Below are 20,248 nucleotides of genomic sequence, written 5' to 3'. Positions count from 1 at the left end.
TCCATCACACACACTGAAGTCTGAGGAGATGGTGAGTCAAGTAAAATATCCTCAAGAGAGGAATTACGAAGTCACACCAGTTTGCACAGCAACTTTTAGATCTACAGTACTGAAGACTTTTTAAGGAACTTGACATTTCCTGATATTTGCAGCTCAATTCTTTAGGAGATATAGGAGGTAATATTGTATTTAGCATTAAATATATAGACATGTGTGTACACATACAGTATATATATATATATATATATATATATATATAATACGGTATATATTATATCACAAACATGAGTACACCCCTCACATTTTGGTAATTTTTATTATACCTTTTCATGGGACAACACTGAGGATATGACACTTTGATACAATGTAAAATAGTCAGTGTACAGCTGGTATGACAGTGTAAATTTGGTGTGCCCTCAAAAAAACCCTCAAAACACAGCCATTAATTTCTAAACCGTCGGCAACAAGTGACCCTAAGTGAAAATGGCCAAATTGTCAATACTTTGTCTGACCACCATTATTTATTATTTTCACACACTAATATAGTAAACTACAAAAATGAGAGGGGTGTACTCACTTTTGTGATATACTGTGTTTCCATGGATCTACAACTTCTCATACTATATTATAATATATACATAACTGAAAAAAAAAAGAGGGAGCACTTAAGCAACAAAATGGTATTTTGGTGTTCCCTTTATTTTTTTGACCAGTGTGTGTGTGTGTGTAATATATAAAATTAATATTATATATATATATATATATATACACATACATACATACATACACACACACACGTGACAAGGTGGTCACACTCCAAACGTAGGAAAAAACGTGAAAAATATGTATTGAATGCCAAAAGGTAAACAATGTTTCGGCACAAAGCATGAGCCTTTCTCAAGTGAATATATTAGTGCATCAATAGACCATATGTAGGGCTGTACATAATAACTTTTGAAAACAATGAACAAATGCCATAGCAATTCATATTAAATAGAATGTAAAAAAAAAAAAGTCATTATATAGTGCAAATAGACAACTTGCCTGTTAGAAGCTTGTTACTGATATATATATATATATATATATATATATATATATATATATATATATATATATATATATATATATATATATATATATATATATATATATATATATATATATATTAGATTAATCTAATCCAAGAGTTTTAGCACTTTATATACATTAACATAATCTGTCAACACGCAAGTTATATATTATGTCTATGTGCACTATGCACTTTTTTACATTCTGTTTACTATAATGCTATGTGGGCACACTGAGTTTTTGTTGCAGATATTAGCTGCACCAAAAACTGCACTTTGTGGCAGTAAAATACACAAAAAAAAAAAACATGCATTTTTGGTGTGTTTTTGTGTCCGCTTTGGTTCATTTTTTAGTAGGTTTTTGTGCCATGTGTTTCTTTGCATGCTTTGGTGCATTCTTGGGTGCATTTTTTAGTGAAATCATTGGCTGGAAGGGCAAACAAAAAAACCCAGGAAAAAAAACCCACCACCAACAATTGATATGCTGGTTCTTTTTTCTGCACCCAAACCTGCAAGGAAAAAAGAAGCACAGCACTCCAAAATTTGGATAGTCTTTGCTGGTATAAGGATAGACATGCAGAATTGGGCAACAAACTGCACCAAAAAAACCCGGCAAAAACACACAAAAATAAACCGTATCGTGTGCAGAGGGCCTAAGAATTATTATACATGTTCATAGTTTTTATATTTATCACATGTTAATTATGTAATTACATACAGCCCTATCCTATATATCTCCTATATATGGTCTTTTGATTTTTCCTTCAAACTTTTTTGCTATGTTGGGAGTGCGCCTCTTTCTTCTATAAATTGTTATCCTTTTGGAGGACTGCATCCACATTTTGCAAATCTTGTGCAACTCCACTTTATGTATACAGAGGGTGAAATAAGAACTGAACACATCACAAATTTTTAAAATCAATATATTTTTAAAGGTGCTAATTACATGAATTTCTCACCAGATGTCAGTAAGAACCCATCAAATCCACACAGGCAAAGAAATCCAACCACAGATGTCCATAACATTTGTGATGATAATAATGTGATAGTAACAATGAGAAATGACAAAGAAAAAAAAGTGTTAAATGCGCTTTACTAAAACCATTAAAACTTCATACAAAAGCCTTTGTTGGTGCTGACTGCTTCAAGACGCCTCCTGTATGGAGAAACTAGTATCATGCATTGATTAGGTAGGATTTTGGTCCATTCTTCCACACAAACACTTTTCAAATCCTGAAGGTTCCATGGGCTCCTATGACTCTGAACTTTTGTTCCTTGCATAAAGTTTCTATTGAATTCAGGTCAGGTGATTGGCTGAGCCATCCTAGCAGCTTTATTTTCTTTCTCTGAAACCATTTCAGTTTCCTTTGCTGCGTGTTTGGAGAATTGTCTTGTTGAATTGTCCACTCTTGTTACATCATCATCCTGGTAAATGGCAGCAATTTTTTTATTGAGAATGTCTCATTACATTTGTCCATTCAGAATTCCTTCAATTACATGAAGCTTGCCAGTGCCGATGCTGAAAAACAGCCCCACATCATGATGTTCCCACCTCTAAACTTCACTATTAGCATGGCTCTGGCAGTAATATGCAGTATATTTTTGCCAGTGCTGTATGATGAAAAACCTTAACACCATACCAACATTGCAGCTTAATTGGGGTGATATACTGTGACGTTTGGCATCCAAACATGGTGTGTAAGGCATCCAAAAGAGTTCAAAGGCCATGGAGGTCGAGTGCATTACTTATTGCTTTGTTTTTTAAACAATTATATATCTGCTGCTTCCAGTTTTTCTGTAGCTCTCCACAGGTGGTTCTTGGCTCTTTGACAACTCTTCTGATAATTCTTTACTTTTCTGTCTGAAATCTTGTGGGGGGCACCTGGTCATGGCTGCTTTATGATGAAATTATGTTCTGTCCACTTCTGGATTATGGCCCCCGCAGTGCTCACTGGAATATTCAGTAGTTTAGAAATTCTATAAACCAATTTTTGCAACAATAAGGGTGCAAAGGTCTTAAGAAAGCTCACTGGTTTTACCCATCACGAGATGTTTTCTAATTACCAATAGATTTCAGCTGGTGTTATGACTTTCCAAGGCTTTTTGCACCTCTTTTTTTCAGGTGTTCAATTCTTTTTATGGTGTCATTTCTCATTATTACACATCACTAAATTTATGAATATCTATAGCTTAATTTCTTTGCCTTTGTGGATTGGAGGGGTTGTTACTGACATTTGGTGAAAAATTCCTGTCAATAATTTAACTTTAGAAATATATGTACTTAGATTGGTGACTTGGTGTCTATATATAATATAAATATTATACACACATACTGTACATCTTCAGATGCTATCAATGACGTTATATATAAATGGTTGTCTGAGGAATGCTCTGCCATCAAGATCCACTCCTCCCAGATGTGCCAGAGGGGAGATAAGTCACAGACACTTCGGCCCATGGTAGCATATTCAGGTCACACAGGCTGCTAACATTACCACAAGCAACATGTGGCCTGGTTTTATCATGTTGAAGAATGGCTACTGCAACACTTTGGATGAATGGCACTAGCACTGGTTCCATGGTTGATCCATTCTGTACTGTAAGTGAAATTAAATGTCACATAACAAGCCTAAAGTGTAAAACAGTGTATGTAAATGTAGTACTATGACCTGCATCATCTCCAAACTGGCAGCAAGCATATCTGGGACGTCATTGGTCGGCAATTGCAAAGGGAGCTGCCAGCACTAGATCTTGATGATTTGCGTGTCCTATTATATCAGTGTGGCAGAATATCCCCCAGACAACCATTACTAACCTCGCTGTCAGCAAGCCAAGGTGTGCATGTGTGTTTTTCTGTGTTGTAATTTCAATACTGAGGAGTGTACTAATTCAACAATATTTTTTTTTGTCCTACAAAATTTTCTGAAATCTGCTACAATTTCACGTAGAGACTAGAGGACAAATTTATTTGTACTGATCTAAAGTATTTTCGTACCTGAAACAGTTGAACTGAGAGCGCCTATGTAGCAATCTTTTTAGTTGATGATCAATAAATTAAAATATTATGTACGGATGAAGAATGCCACTTTTGCTTCGTTTAGGTTGATCTATACTTATTTTCAGATAGTACACACGTGGTCAAAATTGTTGGTACCTCTCGTTTAATAATCGAAAAACCCACAATGGTCATAGAAATAATTTAATCTGACAAAATAATAGATAAAAAAAAAAAATCTATGAAAATGAACAAATGAAAGTCAGACATTGCTTTTCAACCATGCTTCCACAGAATTTTTAAAAACATAAAACTCATGTAACAGGCCTGGACAGAAATGAAATGATGGTACCCCTGAAAATAATGTGACAAAAGGGACATATTAAATAAAGTTGTGTCCACTAATTAGCATCACAGGTGTCTTCAATCTTGTAATCAGTCAGTGGGCCTGTATATTGGGCCACAGATACTCACTATGGGGTTTGGTGATATGGTGTGTACAACACTCAACATGGACAAGAGGTAGCAAAGGAAAGAGTTGTCTCAGGAGATTAGAAAGCAAATTATAGACGAGCATGTTAAAGGTTAAGGTTATAAGACCATCTCAAAGCAGCTTGATGTTCCTGTGAATACAGTGGCACATTTTATTCAGAAATATAAGATCCATAAGACTGTAGCCAACTTCCCTGGATGTGGCCACACGTGGAAAATTGATGACAAATCAAAGAGACGGATAATACGAATGGTAACAAAGGAGTCGGGAAAAACTTCTAAAGAGATTAACGGTGAACTTCAAGCTCAAGAAACATCAGTGTCAGATCGCATTGTCTGTCTTTGTTTGAGCCAAAGTGGACTTCATGGGAGACAACCAAGGAGGATACTATTGTTGAAGAAAAAAAAAAAAAATCATAAAAAAGCCAGACTGGAATTTGCCAAACTACATGTTGACAAGCCACAAAGCTTCTGGGAGAATGTCCTATGGACAGACGAGACACAAATTGAACTTTTTGGCAAGGCACATCAGCTCTATGTTCACAGATGGAAAAATGAACCATAAAAAGAAAAGAACACTGTCCCAACTGTGAAACATGGAGGAGGCTCTGTTATGTTCTGGGGCTGCTTTGCTGCATCTGGCACAGGGTACAATGAAGTCTCAAGACTATCAAGGGATTCTAGAGAGAAATGTGCTGCCCAGTGTCAGAAAGCTCAGTCTCAGTCGCAGGTCATAAGTCTTGCAACAGGATAATGACCCAAAACACTCTGCTAAAAACACCCAAGAATGGCTAAGAGGAAAACATTGTACTATTCTGACGTGGCCTTTTATGAGCCTTGACCTAAATCCTATTGAGCATCTTTGGAAAGAGCTGAAACATGCCGTCTGGAAAAGGCAACCTTCAAACACAAGACAACTAGAGCAGTTTGTTCTTGAGGAGTGGGCCAAAATACCTGTCGAGAGGTGCAGAAGTCTCATTGACAGTCACAGGAATCGTTTGATTGCAGTGATTGCCTCAATAGGTTGTGCAACAAAATATTAAGGTAAGGGTACCATCATTTCTCTCCAGGCCTATTTCATGAGTTTTATTTTTGTTTGTTCATTTTCATAGATTTTTTTTTTATTACTTTTGTCAGATTCAAGTTATTTCTGTGACCATTTGTGGGTTTTTCTTTCATTAAACGAGGGGTACCAACAATTTTGAGCACGTGTGTACATACTTTGATGAATTTGCTGCATTTGAAGATTTTCTATTCTAAGTGGCTTTTGTCAGATTCAAGTTATTTCTGTGACCATTTGTGGGTTTTTCTTTCATTAAACGAGGGGTACCAACAATTTTGAGCACGTGTGTACATACTTTGATGAATTTGCTGCATTTGAAGACTTTCTATTCTAAGTGGTTTATGCTGTCTGATAACTTTGGCACATCTTTAAACTGTTTAGTCTAGTTTATACCACATCAAAAGTTTTACTTTGTACAACAAATTTGTGCCAAAAAAATGGCTTCTTTCTGGGGCTTACTATCACATTTAGGCCATACCCCTTTGTGTTATTTCATGCTTTCTTGTTAGAAAGGTGAATAAAAAGTGTGAAACGAGTAAATGTGGTATAAAGTCATCAGACGGTGTTTGATATAAATTGACAAGAGTTTAGGCATTTATCATAATAAATCTGATTTTGTGAAACTTGTCTAGTTCTTCTGTCAAAGACATTTTCACTAAAAGAAGGATCATCATTCAGAACTCATGATAAAATGCTAAAACAATACATGCAGCAGTATTACTGCAGGTAGTAATACTATACAAACAATGTGGGCATTAATTTGGGCATAAGGTGTAGTCATTTTAACATAAGGGCAACATTTGGATAAATACTGAAGACGGAACAGATTTTCTGTAGGCCTAATCTAAGGTACCTTGGTGTAAAGTGATGGCTTCTCATTTCACCTGGCATTTTCCTAATACACACCTACTGAAGACTGCACAACTGCTTTCATGCACTTCCAGCAATGTAAGTTATGTAGATGCTACATTACTATTAAAGGGGATGTAAGACTCTTTTATTGGTTCTTCCATATACAATCAGATGCTGGTTGTGGTCTAACATCACATATAGCAGTTTACATTCCTAATGTAGAGATACAATGAAAAGGTGCTTTTCAGATCAGCTACCAGATGAAGATGTGAAATTCCGGTAACATTTTAATACATGATAAACATATTAAAACTTTACATAGTAATCATGTCAACGTGTACGTCATTGACACACAATTAATTACATTTGGTCACAGAAAAAAAAAATCAGTGACATAAATAAAATTTTCTATATTCTTTACAAAATCATGTATCTTCAGTTGACATTAACTGGTACATGTAAGGCACATTAGAATGGATATTTATATAAAATAAATTTCAGAATATAAAAAAAAAACAAAAAAAAAACCCAAAACAAAAAAAACTCTTTTCAGTTTGTGCATCTTAATGGCAGCATTCAGAACTCCATTAAAAGCTGGGTAGCAATACACTGCATTGTATGATACCTCATGGCACTTTGTGGAGAGTGGTTCACATCACTTGTCCAGCTCTTGCAACGAAAAATATGGGGGAAGCATAGGATTAACTCTTTCCTAATGTGTTGAAATGATTGCTTGGCATATGTATTGCTTTGCTATAAATGACATTACAAATTTACTATGTTTGCATAATGAATTTAAAAATGGCAATGCTGTCCTCAACATTGTGCAATTACATCGGTTAAAAAAAAAAAAAAGAATTGTCCCTTCCCACCTAGAACACAGGTTTAATTTGAGGCATAATTTACAGTAAAAACATATTTCTCCTTTTCATCTTTTTATACTGTGCAAGACAAGTATGTCGAATTAAAAAAGGCAAAAAGGGCATTTTAAAAAATATAACACTCTGTTCCTTAGGAAGAAAAAAAAGACTTCATTTCCATGCTTCTTTCTCTCCCGCCAACACAATCAAAGGTCAGTAACATTATTCTCTAATGCAGCTGCTATTTGCTGTAACCGGATAGCTAACTGCATGCGCTGCGCACTGGGATCCTCTTCTAGGGCGTTTATTATCTACAATAGAGAAACCAATCGTTAGACAGATCCCATTAACCTTTGTAACCCAGAATTAGCCATAATTGCATAGTATATAGCCTGTGTTGTAAACGTGTCATATAGAGTATGCACAGAATTATCAGGCAAATCAGAACCTACACTAAAAATACACAGTAGAAACATTTCCATATAATTGCTTTATGAGAGAGATCTGATTAACAGTAAAGTGTGCAAAACTATCATGTGTAGTTTTTTTTTTTTTAAACAAAAGGTAAATTGAAATAATTCTTACACCCCTCCCCCTACTCCCCGAAAACTGAAATACCCTTCAGGTTAGTACAACAACTGAAACAATTGACAATTAAATTGCCAGTAATTGATGCACTGAGATTTTATAATCGGGTGGAAAAGGAAGATCGCAACAACTATTTACTGGTGGGCGTTACTTTATAGGCAGGTAATGTCATAACATATGAAGTAATTAGGTTCATCATGAATGTAATGCATTTAGATGCATTTTAAAGTCTTCACCATCTGTCATTGAAATAATTAGCACTAAATGCCTAAATTTGCAATTAAAAGTTTCTTAGAGAGTGCTTATCTAGGCTTGTCACAAAATAAATTCTACAATCACTATGTGATTGCAAACTTTTGAATCTTGACACCCTGCGAAGCGTGCTGTGAGGATTCTCTGATGATGACGGCGGGACTGAGCGGTCAAGGATCCAATAATCATACTTCCAGCCATGTTACAACTACACATGCGCTGCCTCACTCAATTCACTTGTACTGAGCAAGGTTGCACACATGAAGTCGGAAAGTAGCTGGAAGTGTGCATATCGCGTACTTGTGCTCAATCTCACTGCCGGCACCGGAGACTCCTGACAGCATGAACTGCGCATGATGTGAGGATTCAGATATCTGGTGTCACAGAGTGATTGCAGACTTTTGTGAAAAAGCTTAAACAGTCCCTTTAAATCTATTAAACACCAGAAACCTTTATCTGTGTAGTCAAATAATTCCTAAAATGTAAAATCAATATGATGCCATATGACACTCGCCACTTACCTCATCATAGTATTTCTTTGTATACTGATAGAGCTGATGTAGTGCTACTAGAGTGTTCAATGATTCTGTATGTTCCTGGGGAAAACACATCAAAATATAAACCTAAAAGGCCACTAAACAGAGATGAATACACAAAGTATACAAATAGCTAAATACAGTGTGACAAACTACAACACCCAAAAAAACCCCAACAATATAAAGGGAATTAGGGTCTGAATCATTCATCGTAGTTAATGACACTTGCTGCAGTTTTACATGCCACGGTTTGTGTTAAATGGGCACCACAGAATACAACATTGGAGAAAAATATGCGGGTGCTGGCAGCTTCCACCAGTCATCGCAGTTAACAGCCAGAGTTTTAGCGACTGGATTTTTCCTTTTGATAAAGAAATGTATTTTTCTTGTTGGACACCTTCTTTTAGAAAGGCAAGCGAGAACAATCCACCATGATTCCATTCATCGCATAACAATGCTAAGAATGTAAGTGAACTGCTAAAATACATTAAGAATTAAACATACCCTTGAAATTTCTGCTAAGTGTGTATTCATGTCCTGGTCACTAACTTGTATCATCTGACGAATTCCTTTGTAATAGCTGTCAGAGAGATAAAAGACAATTACATTTTGCTTTAAGGCATTAAAAATATTATACATATAAAATTAAATCTCCAAAAACGTTACCAATTCAAAGTAGGCATACCTGTAATATACTTACATAAAAAAAAATGTTGTCCCTATCTAATGTTATACATACAGCTCATGTGGAGTGTGGCAGGTGATGTTCCATATATACCCCTCATGCATATCTCCAATTCCTCTCCTACACTTTCAGTGGTGCTGAAGAAATTGGATCACATATGTACAATCGATGCAGTCAACCCACTGTCTCAGGTCTGATTGAGGGGACTGTGCATAAATGAGTGAGAAACGCGATCACTACACCCTCTTTAGTAAAACAGAAACCAGTTAATCTCTGGCTTCCAAGAGTCCCATGCAGAACAGGAGAAAAATGATGTGCTGCAGGTTGGAGCTGTTTGTTCAGGGCTTTAGGAAGAGGCGATGTGCTGTGCGATTGTGCTGTGAATAGGGTGCATTAGAGGAGGTGCTGCGGGATTGAGCTGTGTATAAAGGGGCATGAGTGGAAATGATTTGCTGTGGGATTGGGCTGCATGTAAAGGGGTATGAGAGAAGTTGATGTGCTGAGGAATTAAGCTGTATGTAGAGGGGCATGAGAGGAGGCACTGTGCTGCGGGATTGAGCTGTATGTAGTGGAATAAGTGGAGCGATACACTGCAGGATAGGAAGGATGTTGTACATATACGGAAGTCACAGGTGGAGGAACGTGGGAACCTCCAGTTGTGACTGTAAATAACCTGAGTGACATCATCGCTGCAGCTCAGTCGATGCCTGAAGCTCAGAGTGAGTGGTCATGTTCTATGCCCACGCGCTGTGTCTTCAGTAAAGTAGCAGAGCCAGAATCGTAGTGGGACCTCGTATGGATTACGGACCTGGGTGTTTTGGAAGTTAATAAAGGGGTGAAAAAGGGTGTTTTTGTTTTTTTTTCTTCAAATAAAAGATTTTTCGGTATTTGTGTTTATTTCTTTTCACTTACAGTTTAGTAATGGGGGATGTCAGACACCTCCCATTATCTAGGGTTTAGTGGCAGCTGTGAGCTGTTATTAACCCCTTATTACCCCTGCACCAGGGCAACCGGGATGAGCCAGGTAAAGTTCTGGGATTGTTGCATCAACAATCCTGGGGGCTGCAGGCTGCTATTTTTAGGCTTGGGGGGCCCAATAAGCATTGGTCTCCCCAGCCTGAGAATACCAGTCTCCAGCTGTTGGCTTTATCATGGTTAAGTATCAATATTGGGAGGATCGCATGTTTTTTTTAAAATTAAATAATTAAAACACAAACAAACAATCAGCATGCAGTCCCTCTTATATTTTGATACACAGCCAAGATAAGCACATACATGGGGGCTGCAGTCTGTAGCCGTATGCTTTATCTGTGTTGAGTACCACAATATGGGGGGATCCAATTTTTTACAGTAATAAAGACACCCACCAACAGTGTCTCTGATTGAAAGCAGTCATGCACGCTGTCACACAGGGTGGGGGCGCGTCTGACTGCAACCAGAGATGCGGGGACTGCCGGTGGGCGGGGGAAGCAGTGCATATAAATCAGGTTAAAGAGCGGCCCCAGAAGTAGTATGAGCGGCTCAGAAGCAGTGTACAGCCGCGCGAGAGACTCGGTAAGTATAATGAGCCTGTTTTCCCCTTTTGTTTGTTTTTTAATTACCAGAGTTGCAGAACCAGGATCGTTACCCAGAGTTCCCTGAAAACTCCGGGCCCTGGATCAGTGCTCGGATACTTTTGAACCCACACGGATCCGGACTTTTACATTCCTGGTACACTTATCACTAGTGGTGTGATATACTGCTGGAGGAGGCTGTACGTGGAGGCAAACGAGTGATAAAATAAACTGCAGAAGGAAGTAGTATATGGTGCGCTTGAGAGGAGTGATACACTACAGGAGGAGGTTGTACATAGTAGGGCTGTGGATTGATATACTGTAGGAGGATGAAATAAGTATTCCACACATCACCAATTTTCAAAATAAATATATCTACAGTACAGACCAAAAGTTTGGACACACCTCATTCAAAGAGTTTTCTTTATTTTCATGACTCTGAAAATTGTAGATTTACATTGAAGGCTAGGTTCTTCCAAGTAGCCACCTTTTGCTTTGATTACTGCTTTGCAAACTCTTGGTATTCGCTTAATGAGCTTCAAGAGGTAGTCACCGGAAATGGTTCTCACTTCACAGGTGTGCCCTGTCAGGTTTAACCTTTGTCCGGCTGAATAGGTACAATTGTAACTATTACGTTTTAAACTTGCAATACATTTTTTTTTCCAAAAGCCGTAGAGGGCTGAAATTTCGTGACATCTCTGCAGTTTTGGTCCAGAATATATTGGCCAAATTTCAATAAAATATCTCCACCCCCTTCCGAGATAATGTTAACGTTGTAAAATTATGCAGCCTGACGAAGGTTAATAAGTGGGATTTCTTGCCTTATAAATGGCGTTGGGACCATCAGTTGTGTTGTGCAGAAGTCTGGTGTATACACAGTTGATAGTCCTACTGAATAAACTGTTAGAATTTGTATAATGGCAAGAAAAAAGCAGCTAGGTAAAGAAAAATGAGTGGCCATCATTACTTTAAGAAATGAAGATCAGTCAGTCCGAAAAATTGGGGAAACTTTGAAAGTGTCCCTAAGTGCAGTTTCAAAAACCATCAAACGCTACAAAGAAACTGGCTCACATGAAGACCGCCCCAGGAAAGGAAGACCAAGAGTCACCAGCCTCAGAAATTGCAGGTCAACAGCAGCTCAGATTAGAGACCAGGTCAATGACACACAGAGTTCTAGCAGCAGACACATCTCTAGAACAACTGTTAAAAGGAGACTTTGTGCAGCAGGCCTCCATGGTAAAATAGCTGCTAGGAAACCCCTGCTAAGGACAGGCAACAAGCAGAAGAGACTTGTTTGGGCTAAAGAACACAAGGAATGGACATTAGACCAGTGGAAATCTGTGCTTTGGTCTGATGAGTCCAAATTTGAGATCTTTGGATCCAACCTCCGTGTCTTTGTGAGACGCAGAAAAGGTGAACGGATGGACTCTACATGCCTGGTTCCCACTGTGAACCATGGAGGAGGAGGAGGTGTGATGGTGTGGGGGTGCTTTGCTGGTGACACGGTTGGGGATTTATTCAAAATTGAAGGCATACTGAACCAGCATGGCTACCACAGCATCTTGCAGCGGCATGCTATTCCATCGGTTTGCGTTTAGTTGGACCGTCATTTATTTTTCAACAGGACAATGACCCCACACACACCTCCAGGCTGTGCAAGGGCTATTTGACTAAGAAGGAGAGTGATTGGGTGCTACGCCAGATGACCTGGCCTCCACAGTCACCAGATCTGATTCCAATCGAGATGGTTTAGGGAGAGCTGGACCGCATAGTGAAGGCAAAAGGGCCAACACGTGCTAAGCATCTCTGGGAACTCCTTCAAGACTGTTGGAAGACCATTTCCGGTGACTACCTCTTGAAGCTCATCAAGAGAATGCCAAGAGTGTGCAAAGTAGTAATTAACGCAAAAGGTGGCTACTTTGAAGAACCTAGAATATAAGACATATTTTCAGTTGTTTCACACTTTTTAGTTAAGTAGTTCATTCCACATGTGTTAACCCCTTCACGACCGCGGGCAGTAAAATATGTCCTATTTTAATGTGACTTAACGACCAGGGATGTAACTTTACTGCCTAAAGTTCATTTGATTGCTGTGGCCATAGCAATGGCTTTCAAATGATGTCCCCTGCTGTTTCTTACAGCAGGGGACCTTTGCTTGACCCCAGGGGGGGTGGCATCGACACCCCCCCCATCGACGATCGTTGTGACTGGCTGTTCAAATCTGAATCGCCAACCACATTGTTTTAGCCAAAATCACTGCGAACTATGCCTGAATCAGTGCAATACTGTGAGATCCTGCTATGAGGTGCCGCAGCAGCTGTAGCAGATCATTGCTGGAGCTCTAACATGTGGCCCCCCCAGCCTCTGCAGCACTGATTGGAGTGATCGTGCTATGACACGCAATCGCTCCAATCAGTGTGCAGTAGGGCGGTCTGATCTGCAGGTGACCACCCTTCCCAGGCCTGTGTTGGTCTGGGGAGCCTCCCCCAACATGTCTGCAGCGTGCAACCAGCTGGTACTTGTAGTACCATGCTGCTGCTGCCGCCCGGTCGCCGCTCCATGTGAGTATTGCTCCTCCTGATGGCCCCTGCGTCCTCCCGTGATGGCCCCTGCTCGTGTTCCCCCCGCGATCTGAACCCCCACGCCCCGATCTTCCCCCCGACATCCCGATCTGCTCCCCCCACGATCTGCCTGCCTCCCCCGTGATCTCTATTCTGCTTCTGCAGCTTCTTCTCCGGTCTCCTCCTCCCCCTCCACTCTCCCTCTCCCTGAAGTCCTCTTACCTGCCTTCACCGGGTCGTCCGAGGTCTTCACTGGCCCGATCAAATCTGTCTCCATCGCTGGGTCCTTCCTGGGTGTTCTGATAAGCTGTTCAACCTCCTGCCTGCTGCTCCTGTAAAGCTGTCCATCTCGCTGCCTTGTATTCCTCCTGCAGTTCCTCTGGTCAGTGATCGTCCTGCTAATCCTCTGGGTACTGTGAGTATAACTTTTTCTGTATCCCGTGTTTATTTTTATACCTCATAAGTCCGTGCATCCCGCCGAGCGCAGATCAGGGATGCAGATGACGGATCTGCATTCGTGGTCAATTTTCGGCGTGACTTTTTTTTTTTTTTTTTTGTCCGTATTTTGCGTTATTTCGCATCTCATCCGTGTGTGCATCCTGCAGTGGACGAGCGCTGATCAGGGATGCCGATAACGGATCGGCATCACTGTTCAATTTTTGGCGTGACTTTTTTTTCCCGTATCCCTGACGCTTTTTGTATCTCATCCAACCGTGCGTCCTGCAGCAGCCGATCAGTGCACAGCGTCTGTGCGTTTGAAAAGTCAAATGGTGTTTCTTCTCTTCCAAGTCCTGCCATGTGCCCAATTACTTTCCACCACATATGAGGTATCTGCGTACTCGGGAAAAATTGCACAATAAATTTTATGGTGCATTTTTTCCTGGTACCGTTGTAAGAAAAAAAAAGCTACCTGGTTGAAGCAAAAATTTTGTGGTAAAAAAAAGAGAATTTTGTTTACTTACCGTAAATTCTTTTTCTTATAGTTCCGTATTGGGAGACCCAGACATTGGGTGTATAGCTTCTGCCTCCGGAGGACACACAAAGTACTACACTAAAAAGTGTAGCTCCTCCCTCTGAGCATATACACCCCCTGGATAACCAGATCTAGCCAGTTTAGTGCAAAAGCTGAAGGAGAATAGCCACCCACAAGTAGAGATAGAGCAAGAACCGGAACAACCGGAGCCTCTGTCTACAACAACAGCCGGTGATAACACGCGGAACAAGAAACTGCCAACAGGCAACAGGGAGGGCGCTGGGTCTCCCAATACGGAACTATAAGAAAAAGAATTTACGGTAAGTAAACAAAATTCTCTTTTTCTTTATCGTTCCTATGGGAGACCCAGACATTGGGACGTCTCAAAGCAGTCCATGGGTGGGAATAAACAGAAAACTGAGAAGTAGGCGGAACCTAACTTCACAAATGGGCGACAGCCGCCTGAAGGATGCGTCTGCCCAAGCTCGCATCTGCCGAAGCATGAGCATGCACTTGGTAGTGCTTTGAAAAGGTATGCAGACTAGTCCAAGTGGCAGCCTGACAGACCTGCTGAGCCGTAGCCTGGTGCCTGAAAGCCCAAGAGGCACCGACAGCTCTGGTCGAGTGTGCCTTGATCCCCGGCGGGGGAGGCACCTGAGTACACTAGTAGGCAACGGAAATGGCCGACTTAATCCAACGAGCTAAGGTCGGCTTAGAAGCCGAGAGGCCCTTACGCCGACCTGTGGTTAGCACAAAAAGAGAGGTGCACCGCCTAAGAACAGCGGTGCGAGACACACAGATCCGGAGCGCCCGCACCAGATCCAGAGTATGCAACGCTTTTTCAAAGCGATGAACAGGAGCCGGACAAAAGGAAGGCAGGGAAATGTCCTGGTTAAGGTGGAAAGGAGAAACCACCTTAGGGAGAAAGTCCGGAGTCGGACGGAGAACCACCTTGTCTTGATGAAAAACCAAAAAAGGTGACTCCGAAGAGAGCGCAGCCAAATCAGAGACTCTCCTGAGGGAAGTTATGGCCACTAGAAAGACCACTTTCTGTGAAAGACGAGACAAAGAAACCTCCCTAAGAGGCTCAAAGGGGGGTTTCTGCAAGGCCGTGAGGACCAGATTGAGGTCCCAGGGATCCAAGGGCCGCCGGTAAGGCGGAATGATGTGAGACGCGCCCTGCATGAAGGTGCGCACCTGAGCCAGCCGGGCGATACGCCGCTGGAACAACACTGACAGAGCCGAGACTTGTCCCTTGAGGGAATTGAGGGATAGTCCTAGCTGCAGACCGGACTGTAGAAAAGACAGAAGGGTCGGCAAGGAAAAAGGCCAAGGAGCATGGCCGGAAGAGCGACACCAGGACAGGAAAATTCTCCAGGTCCTGTGATAGATCTTGGCCGAGGAAGACTTCCGAGCCCGAGTCATAGTGGAATGACTTCAGGAGGAATACCAGAAGTCGTCAAGATCCAGGACTCAAGAGCCACGCCGTCAATCTGAGAGCCGCAGAATTCTGGCAGAAAAACGGACCTTGTGAGAGAAGGTCTGGACGGTCCGGGAGATGCCACGGCACCTCTACGGACAGATGGAGCAGGTCTGGGTACCAAGCTCGCCTGGGTCAGTCCGGAGCAATGAGGATGACCCGACGGCCCTCCATTCTGATCTTGCGCAGAACTCTGGGCAAGAGAGCTAGAGGGGGAAACACGTAGGACAGACGAAACTGGGACCAATCTTGAACCAGAGCGTCCGCTGCAAAGGCCTGAGGATCGTGGGAGCGAGCCACGTAAACTGGAACCTTGTTGTTGTGCCGGGATGCCATTAGATCCACGTCCGGAGTGCCCCACTTGCGGCAGATTGACCGAAACACTGCCGGATGCAGGGACCACTCGCCACTGTCCACGGTTTGACGGCTGAGATAACCTGCTTCCCAGTTTTCCACGCCTGGGATGTGGACTGCGGATATGGTGGACTTGGAGTCCTCCGCCCATTGAAGGATGCGTTGAACCTCCAACATTGCCAGGCGGCTGCGTGTCCCGCCTTGGTGATTGATGTAGGCAACCGCTGTCGCGTTGTCTGACTGGACTCGGATGTGCTTGCCCGCCAACAGGTGGTGAAAGGCTAAGAGAGCTAGAAGCACAGCTCTGGTTTCCAGCACATTGATCGAGAGGGCTGATTCGGACAGAGTCCAAGTGCCCTGCGCTCTGTGGTGGAGATATACCGCTCCCCAGCCGGATAGACTGGCATCCGTGGTGAGGATCACCCAGGACGGGGCCAGGAAGGAGCGTCCCTGAGACAGAGAGAGGGGCCGAAGCCACCACTGAAGGGAGCCCCTGGTCTGTGGCGACAGAGCCACTAACCTGTGCAAGGAGGAAGTCCGCTTGTCCCAACAGCGGAGAATGTCCAGCTGCAGAGGACGCAGATGGAACTGGGCAAAGGGAACCGCCTCCATTGACACCACCATCTGACCCAGCACCTGCATTAGGTGCCTGATGGAATGATGGTGGGGCCTCAGCAGAGAGCGCACCGCCAGATGGAGGGACTGCTGTTTGACTAAGGGCAGCTTCACAAGTGCCGGCAGAGTCTCGAATTGCATCCCTAGGTACGTGAGCCTCTGGGTCGGAGTCAGAGTGGATTTGGGCAGATTGACAAGCCACCCGAATTGGACTAGAGTGGCGAGCGTGAGCGAGACACTCCGCTGACAGTCTGCGCTGGATGAAGCCTTGACTAGAAGGTCGTCCAGGTAAGGAATCACTGCCAACCCCTGGAGGTGCAGAACCGCAACCACTGCTGCCATGACCTTGGTGAATACTCGAGGGGCCGTGGCTAACCCGAAGGGGAGAGCCACGAATTGGAAATGTTCCTCTCCGATTGCAAAACGTAGCCAACGCTGGTGTGAAACTGCAATTGGCACATGCAGATAGGCATCTCTGATGTCGATGGATGCCAGGAAATCTCCTTGGGTCATTGAGGCAATGACTGATCGCAGAGACTCCATGCGAAAATGCCGCACCTGAACATGCTTGTTGAGAAGCTTGAGATCCAGGATGGGCCGGAAGGAACCGTCCTTTTTGGGGACTAGGAAGAGATTTGAGTAGAAACCTCTGAACCGTTCCCGGGCGGAAACCGGTACAATTACTCCGTTGGCCTGCAAGGATGCCAAGGCCTGAGAGAAGGCGGCGGCCTTGGAGCAGGGGGGAGTTGACAGAAAAAAATCTGTTTGGCGGGCTGGAAGAGAATTCTATCCTGTAGCCGTGGGAGATGATATCCCGCACCCACTGATCGGAGACGTGTTGAAACCACACGTCGCCAAAGTGGGAGAGCCTGCCACCGACCAAGGACGTTGCTGGCGCGGCCAGATAGTCAAGAGGAGGCTGCCTTAGTGGCAGCAGCTCCTGCGGTCTTCTGTGGACGCGCCTTTGTGCGCCAGTTCGGTTTTTGGTCCTTGGCTGAGTTAGTGGACGAGGCCGAGGGCTTAGAAGACGACCAGTTGGAGGAACGAAAGGAACGAAATTTCGACTGGTTCCTACCCTGGGCAGGTTTCCTGGTTTTAGTTTGTGGCATGGAAGTACTCTTCCCGCCAGTAGCTTCCTTAATAATTTCATCCAGTTGTTCACCGAATAGCCTGGATCCAGCAAAAGGGAGCCCAGCAAGGTACTTCTTTGAAGAAGCATCTGCCTTGCACTCTCGAAGCCACAAGATCCTGCGGATAGCGAGGGAATTAGCCGAAGCCACCGCAGTGCGGTGAGAAGCCTCCAGCATGGCAGACATGGCATAGGATGAAAAAGCTGAAGCTTGGGAAGTTAAGGCAACCATTTCGGACATAGATTCCCTGGTGAGGGAATGCATCTCCTCTAGAGAAGCAGAGATGGCTTTGAGAGCCCACACTGCTGCAAAAGATGGGGAGAACGAGGCCCCTGCCGCCTCAAATACAGATTTGGCCAGAAGGTCAACCTGGCGGTCAGTGGAATCCTTAAGAGAGGTGCCATCAGCCACTGATACAACTGTCCGGGCTGAGAGTCTAGACGCCGGAGGGTCTACCTTTGGGGAATGAGCCCACTCCTTGACCACCTCAGGTGGAAAGGGAAAACGGTCATCAGAACCATGCTTTGGGAAGCGTTTGTCAGGACAGGCCCTAGGCTTGGTCACAGTGGCCTGAAAACTGGAGTGGTTAAAGAACACACTCCTTGTCCTCTTAGGCAAGGTAAACTGGTGCTTTTCTGCCAGAGAGGGTTGCTCCTCTGATACTGGCGGATTGAGGTCCAGTACAGAATTAATGGACGCAATCAAATCACTAACATCTGAGTCACTTTCGGACAGATCAATGGGGCACATGGAGGTAGCCTCCGAGCCCCCAGTAACGGCATCCTCCTCGTCCTGCGAGTCAGCTCTTGAATCAGAGCCGCGGGACGAGGAAGGAGAGGGAGCCCTGCGTCTCCTCTTAGGAGGACGGGGTCTGGGACCAGATGAAGAATCCTCTGTGAGCTCCGCTGAGAGAGCCCTAGCAGCAGAGGCGCCCTGAGAAGGGGGCTGATGCATGTTCAGCAAAGTCCGGGACAGCTGTCCCATGGAGTCGGCAAAAGACTGGGAGATTGACCTAGAGAAGGATTCTACCCAAGCCGGGGGTTCAGCCACCGGAGCCGAAGCAGCCGGAGGGACCACTGTGGGTGCGATTCCAGGCTGAGGCATTGTCAGGTTAGAGCAGGCATCACAATGTGGATATGTGCTCGGTTCAGGCAGCACGAGCTTACATGCAGTGCATATTGAGTACAGCCTTGCAGCCTTGCTCCTCGTGTGAGACATGCTGCTGAAGTGGGGGCTCTGAGCCAGAATGACCCCCAGAGAGTATATAAGCAGGTCCACAACCGGAGGTTGTGGCTTACCAGACCGTTTGTGTGCCCTCCAGATCCCACAGCCCGGACCCCCAAGCAGCTTAGCAGGGATGCTGCAGCCAGCGCCGATCGCAGAGAGAAACGCTGATAAAATGGCGCCGGAGCGAGGAGAGGGGGCGGGACCTGCTCTGAGAGCGGGATCTGGAGGGCCAAGGAGATTTACAGGGGAGGGGACATGTACTCAGAGAGGAGTGTCCCTCCCCTGTGCCGAACGGCCGCTGGGCGGAGCCGCACTGTCCCTCTGCATGATTGACATGCAAGGGCAGCGAAATCGAAAGTAGGCCTCCGGCGAAGCCGGGGCCTAAATTTAAGCGATGCGGCCGGTGCGCAGGCCCCATCGGCGCGGTTCTCAGGTGACAACCAGAGAACCAGCCGGAAATGTCAGAACAGTTACACAGCACACTCTCCCCAACAATAAAGTACAAGGGACCCCCCGAATATAAACGTCTCAGATACTTAGCTTGCTGAGACGCAGGGTTCCAAGTCCCTGGGGATGAGTGCTCCGTCCAGCAGGATCCTGAAAGGCTGCGGATGGAGACCGGCCTCCTGCAAAGCAAGGAGAACCGTGCTGGCTCCCACTTCAAGCCAGAGCCCGAGGGATGGTGAAGGAGCGCGGCATGTAAGGCTCCAGCCTTGGAATCAACCTTAACAACACCGCCGACACAGTGGGGTGAGAAGGGACATGCCGGGAGTCCAGGCTTGGACCCACTTTTCTTCAAAAACTTTCCAAAATGAAAAATCAGATGAGAATGCATGTGTGGATGTATGCCTCCTGAACACAAAGCAATGAACTGGCTAGATCTGGTTATTCAGGGGGTGTATATGCTCAGAGGGAGGAGCTACACTTTTTAGTGTAGTAGTTTGTGTGTCCTCCGGAGGCAGAAG

General features: G+C 43.9%; 1 protein-coding gene across 1 annotated transcript in view; it reads right to left on the bottom strand.

Moving 5' to 3' along the window:
• Positions 1 to 1,170: 1,170 nt before the first annotated feature.
• The window catches only part of LOC142302403 (plexin-B2-like), a 38,610-nt gene continuing 19,532 nt past the window's right edge, over positions 1,171 to 20,248 (bottom strand). The window contains exons 2-4 of the mRNA XM_075343450.1: positions 9,210 to 9,285; positions 8,691 to 8,765; positions 1,171 to 7,640 (exon numbers count right to left, since the gene is read on the bottom strand). Coding sequence (XP_075199565.1) covers positions 7,536 to 7,640; positions 8,691 to 8,765; positions 9,210 to 9,285 — 256 coding nt within the window. The 3' untranslated portion in view covers positions 1,171 to 7,535. The remainder of the gene's footprint in view (positions 7,641 to 8,690; positions 8,766 to 9,209; positions 9,286 to 20,248) is intronic.

This window comes from Anomaloglossus baeobatrachus, chromosome 4 (assembly GCF_048569485.1).
Source record: "Anomaloglossus baeobatrachus isolate aAnoBae1 chromosome 4, aAnoBae1.hap1, whole genome shotgun sequence".
NCBI classification, from domain to species: Eukaryota; Metazoa; Chordata; class Amphibia; order Anura; family Aromobatidae; genus Anomaloglossus; species Anomaloglossus baeobatrachus.
This window is presented reverse-complemented; position numbering and strand designations above follow the sequence as displayed.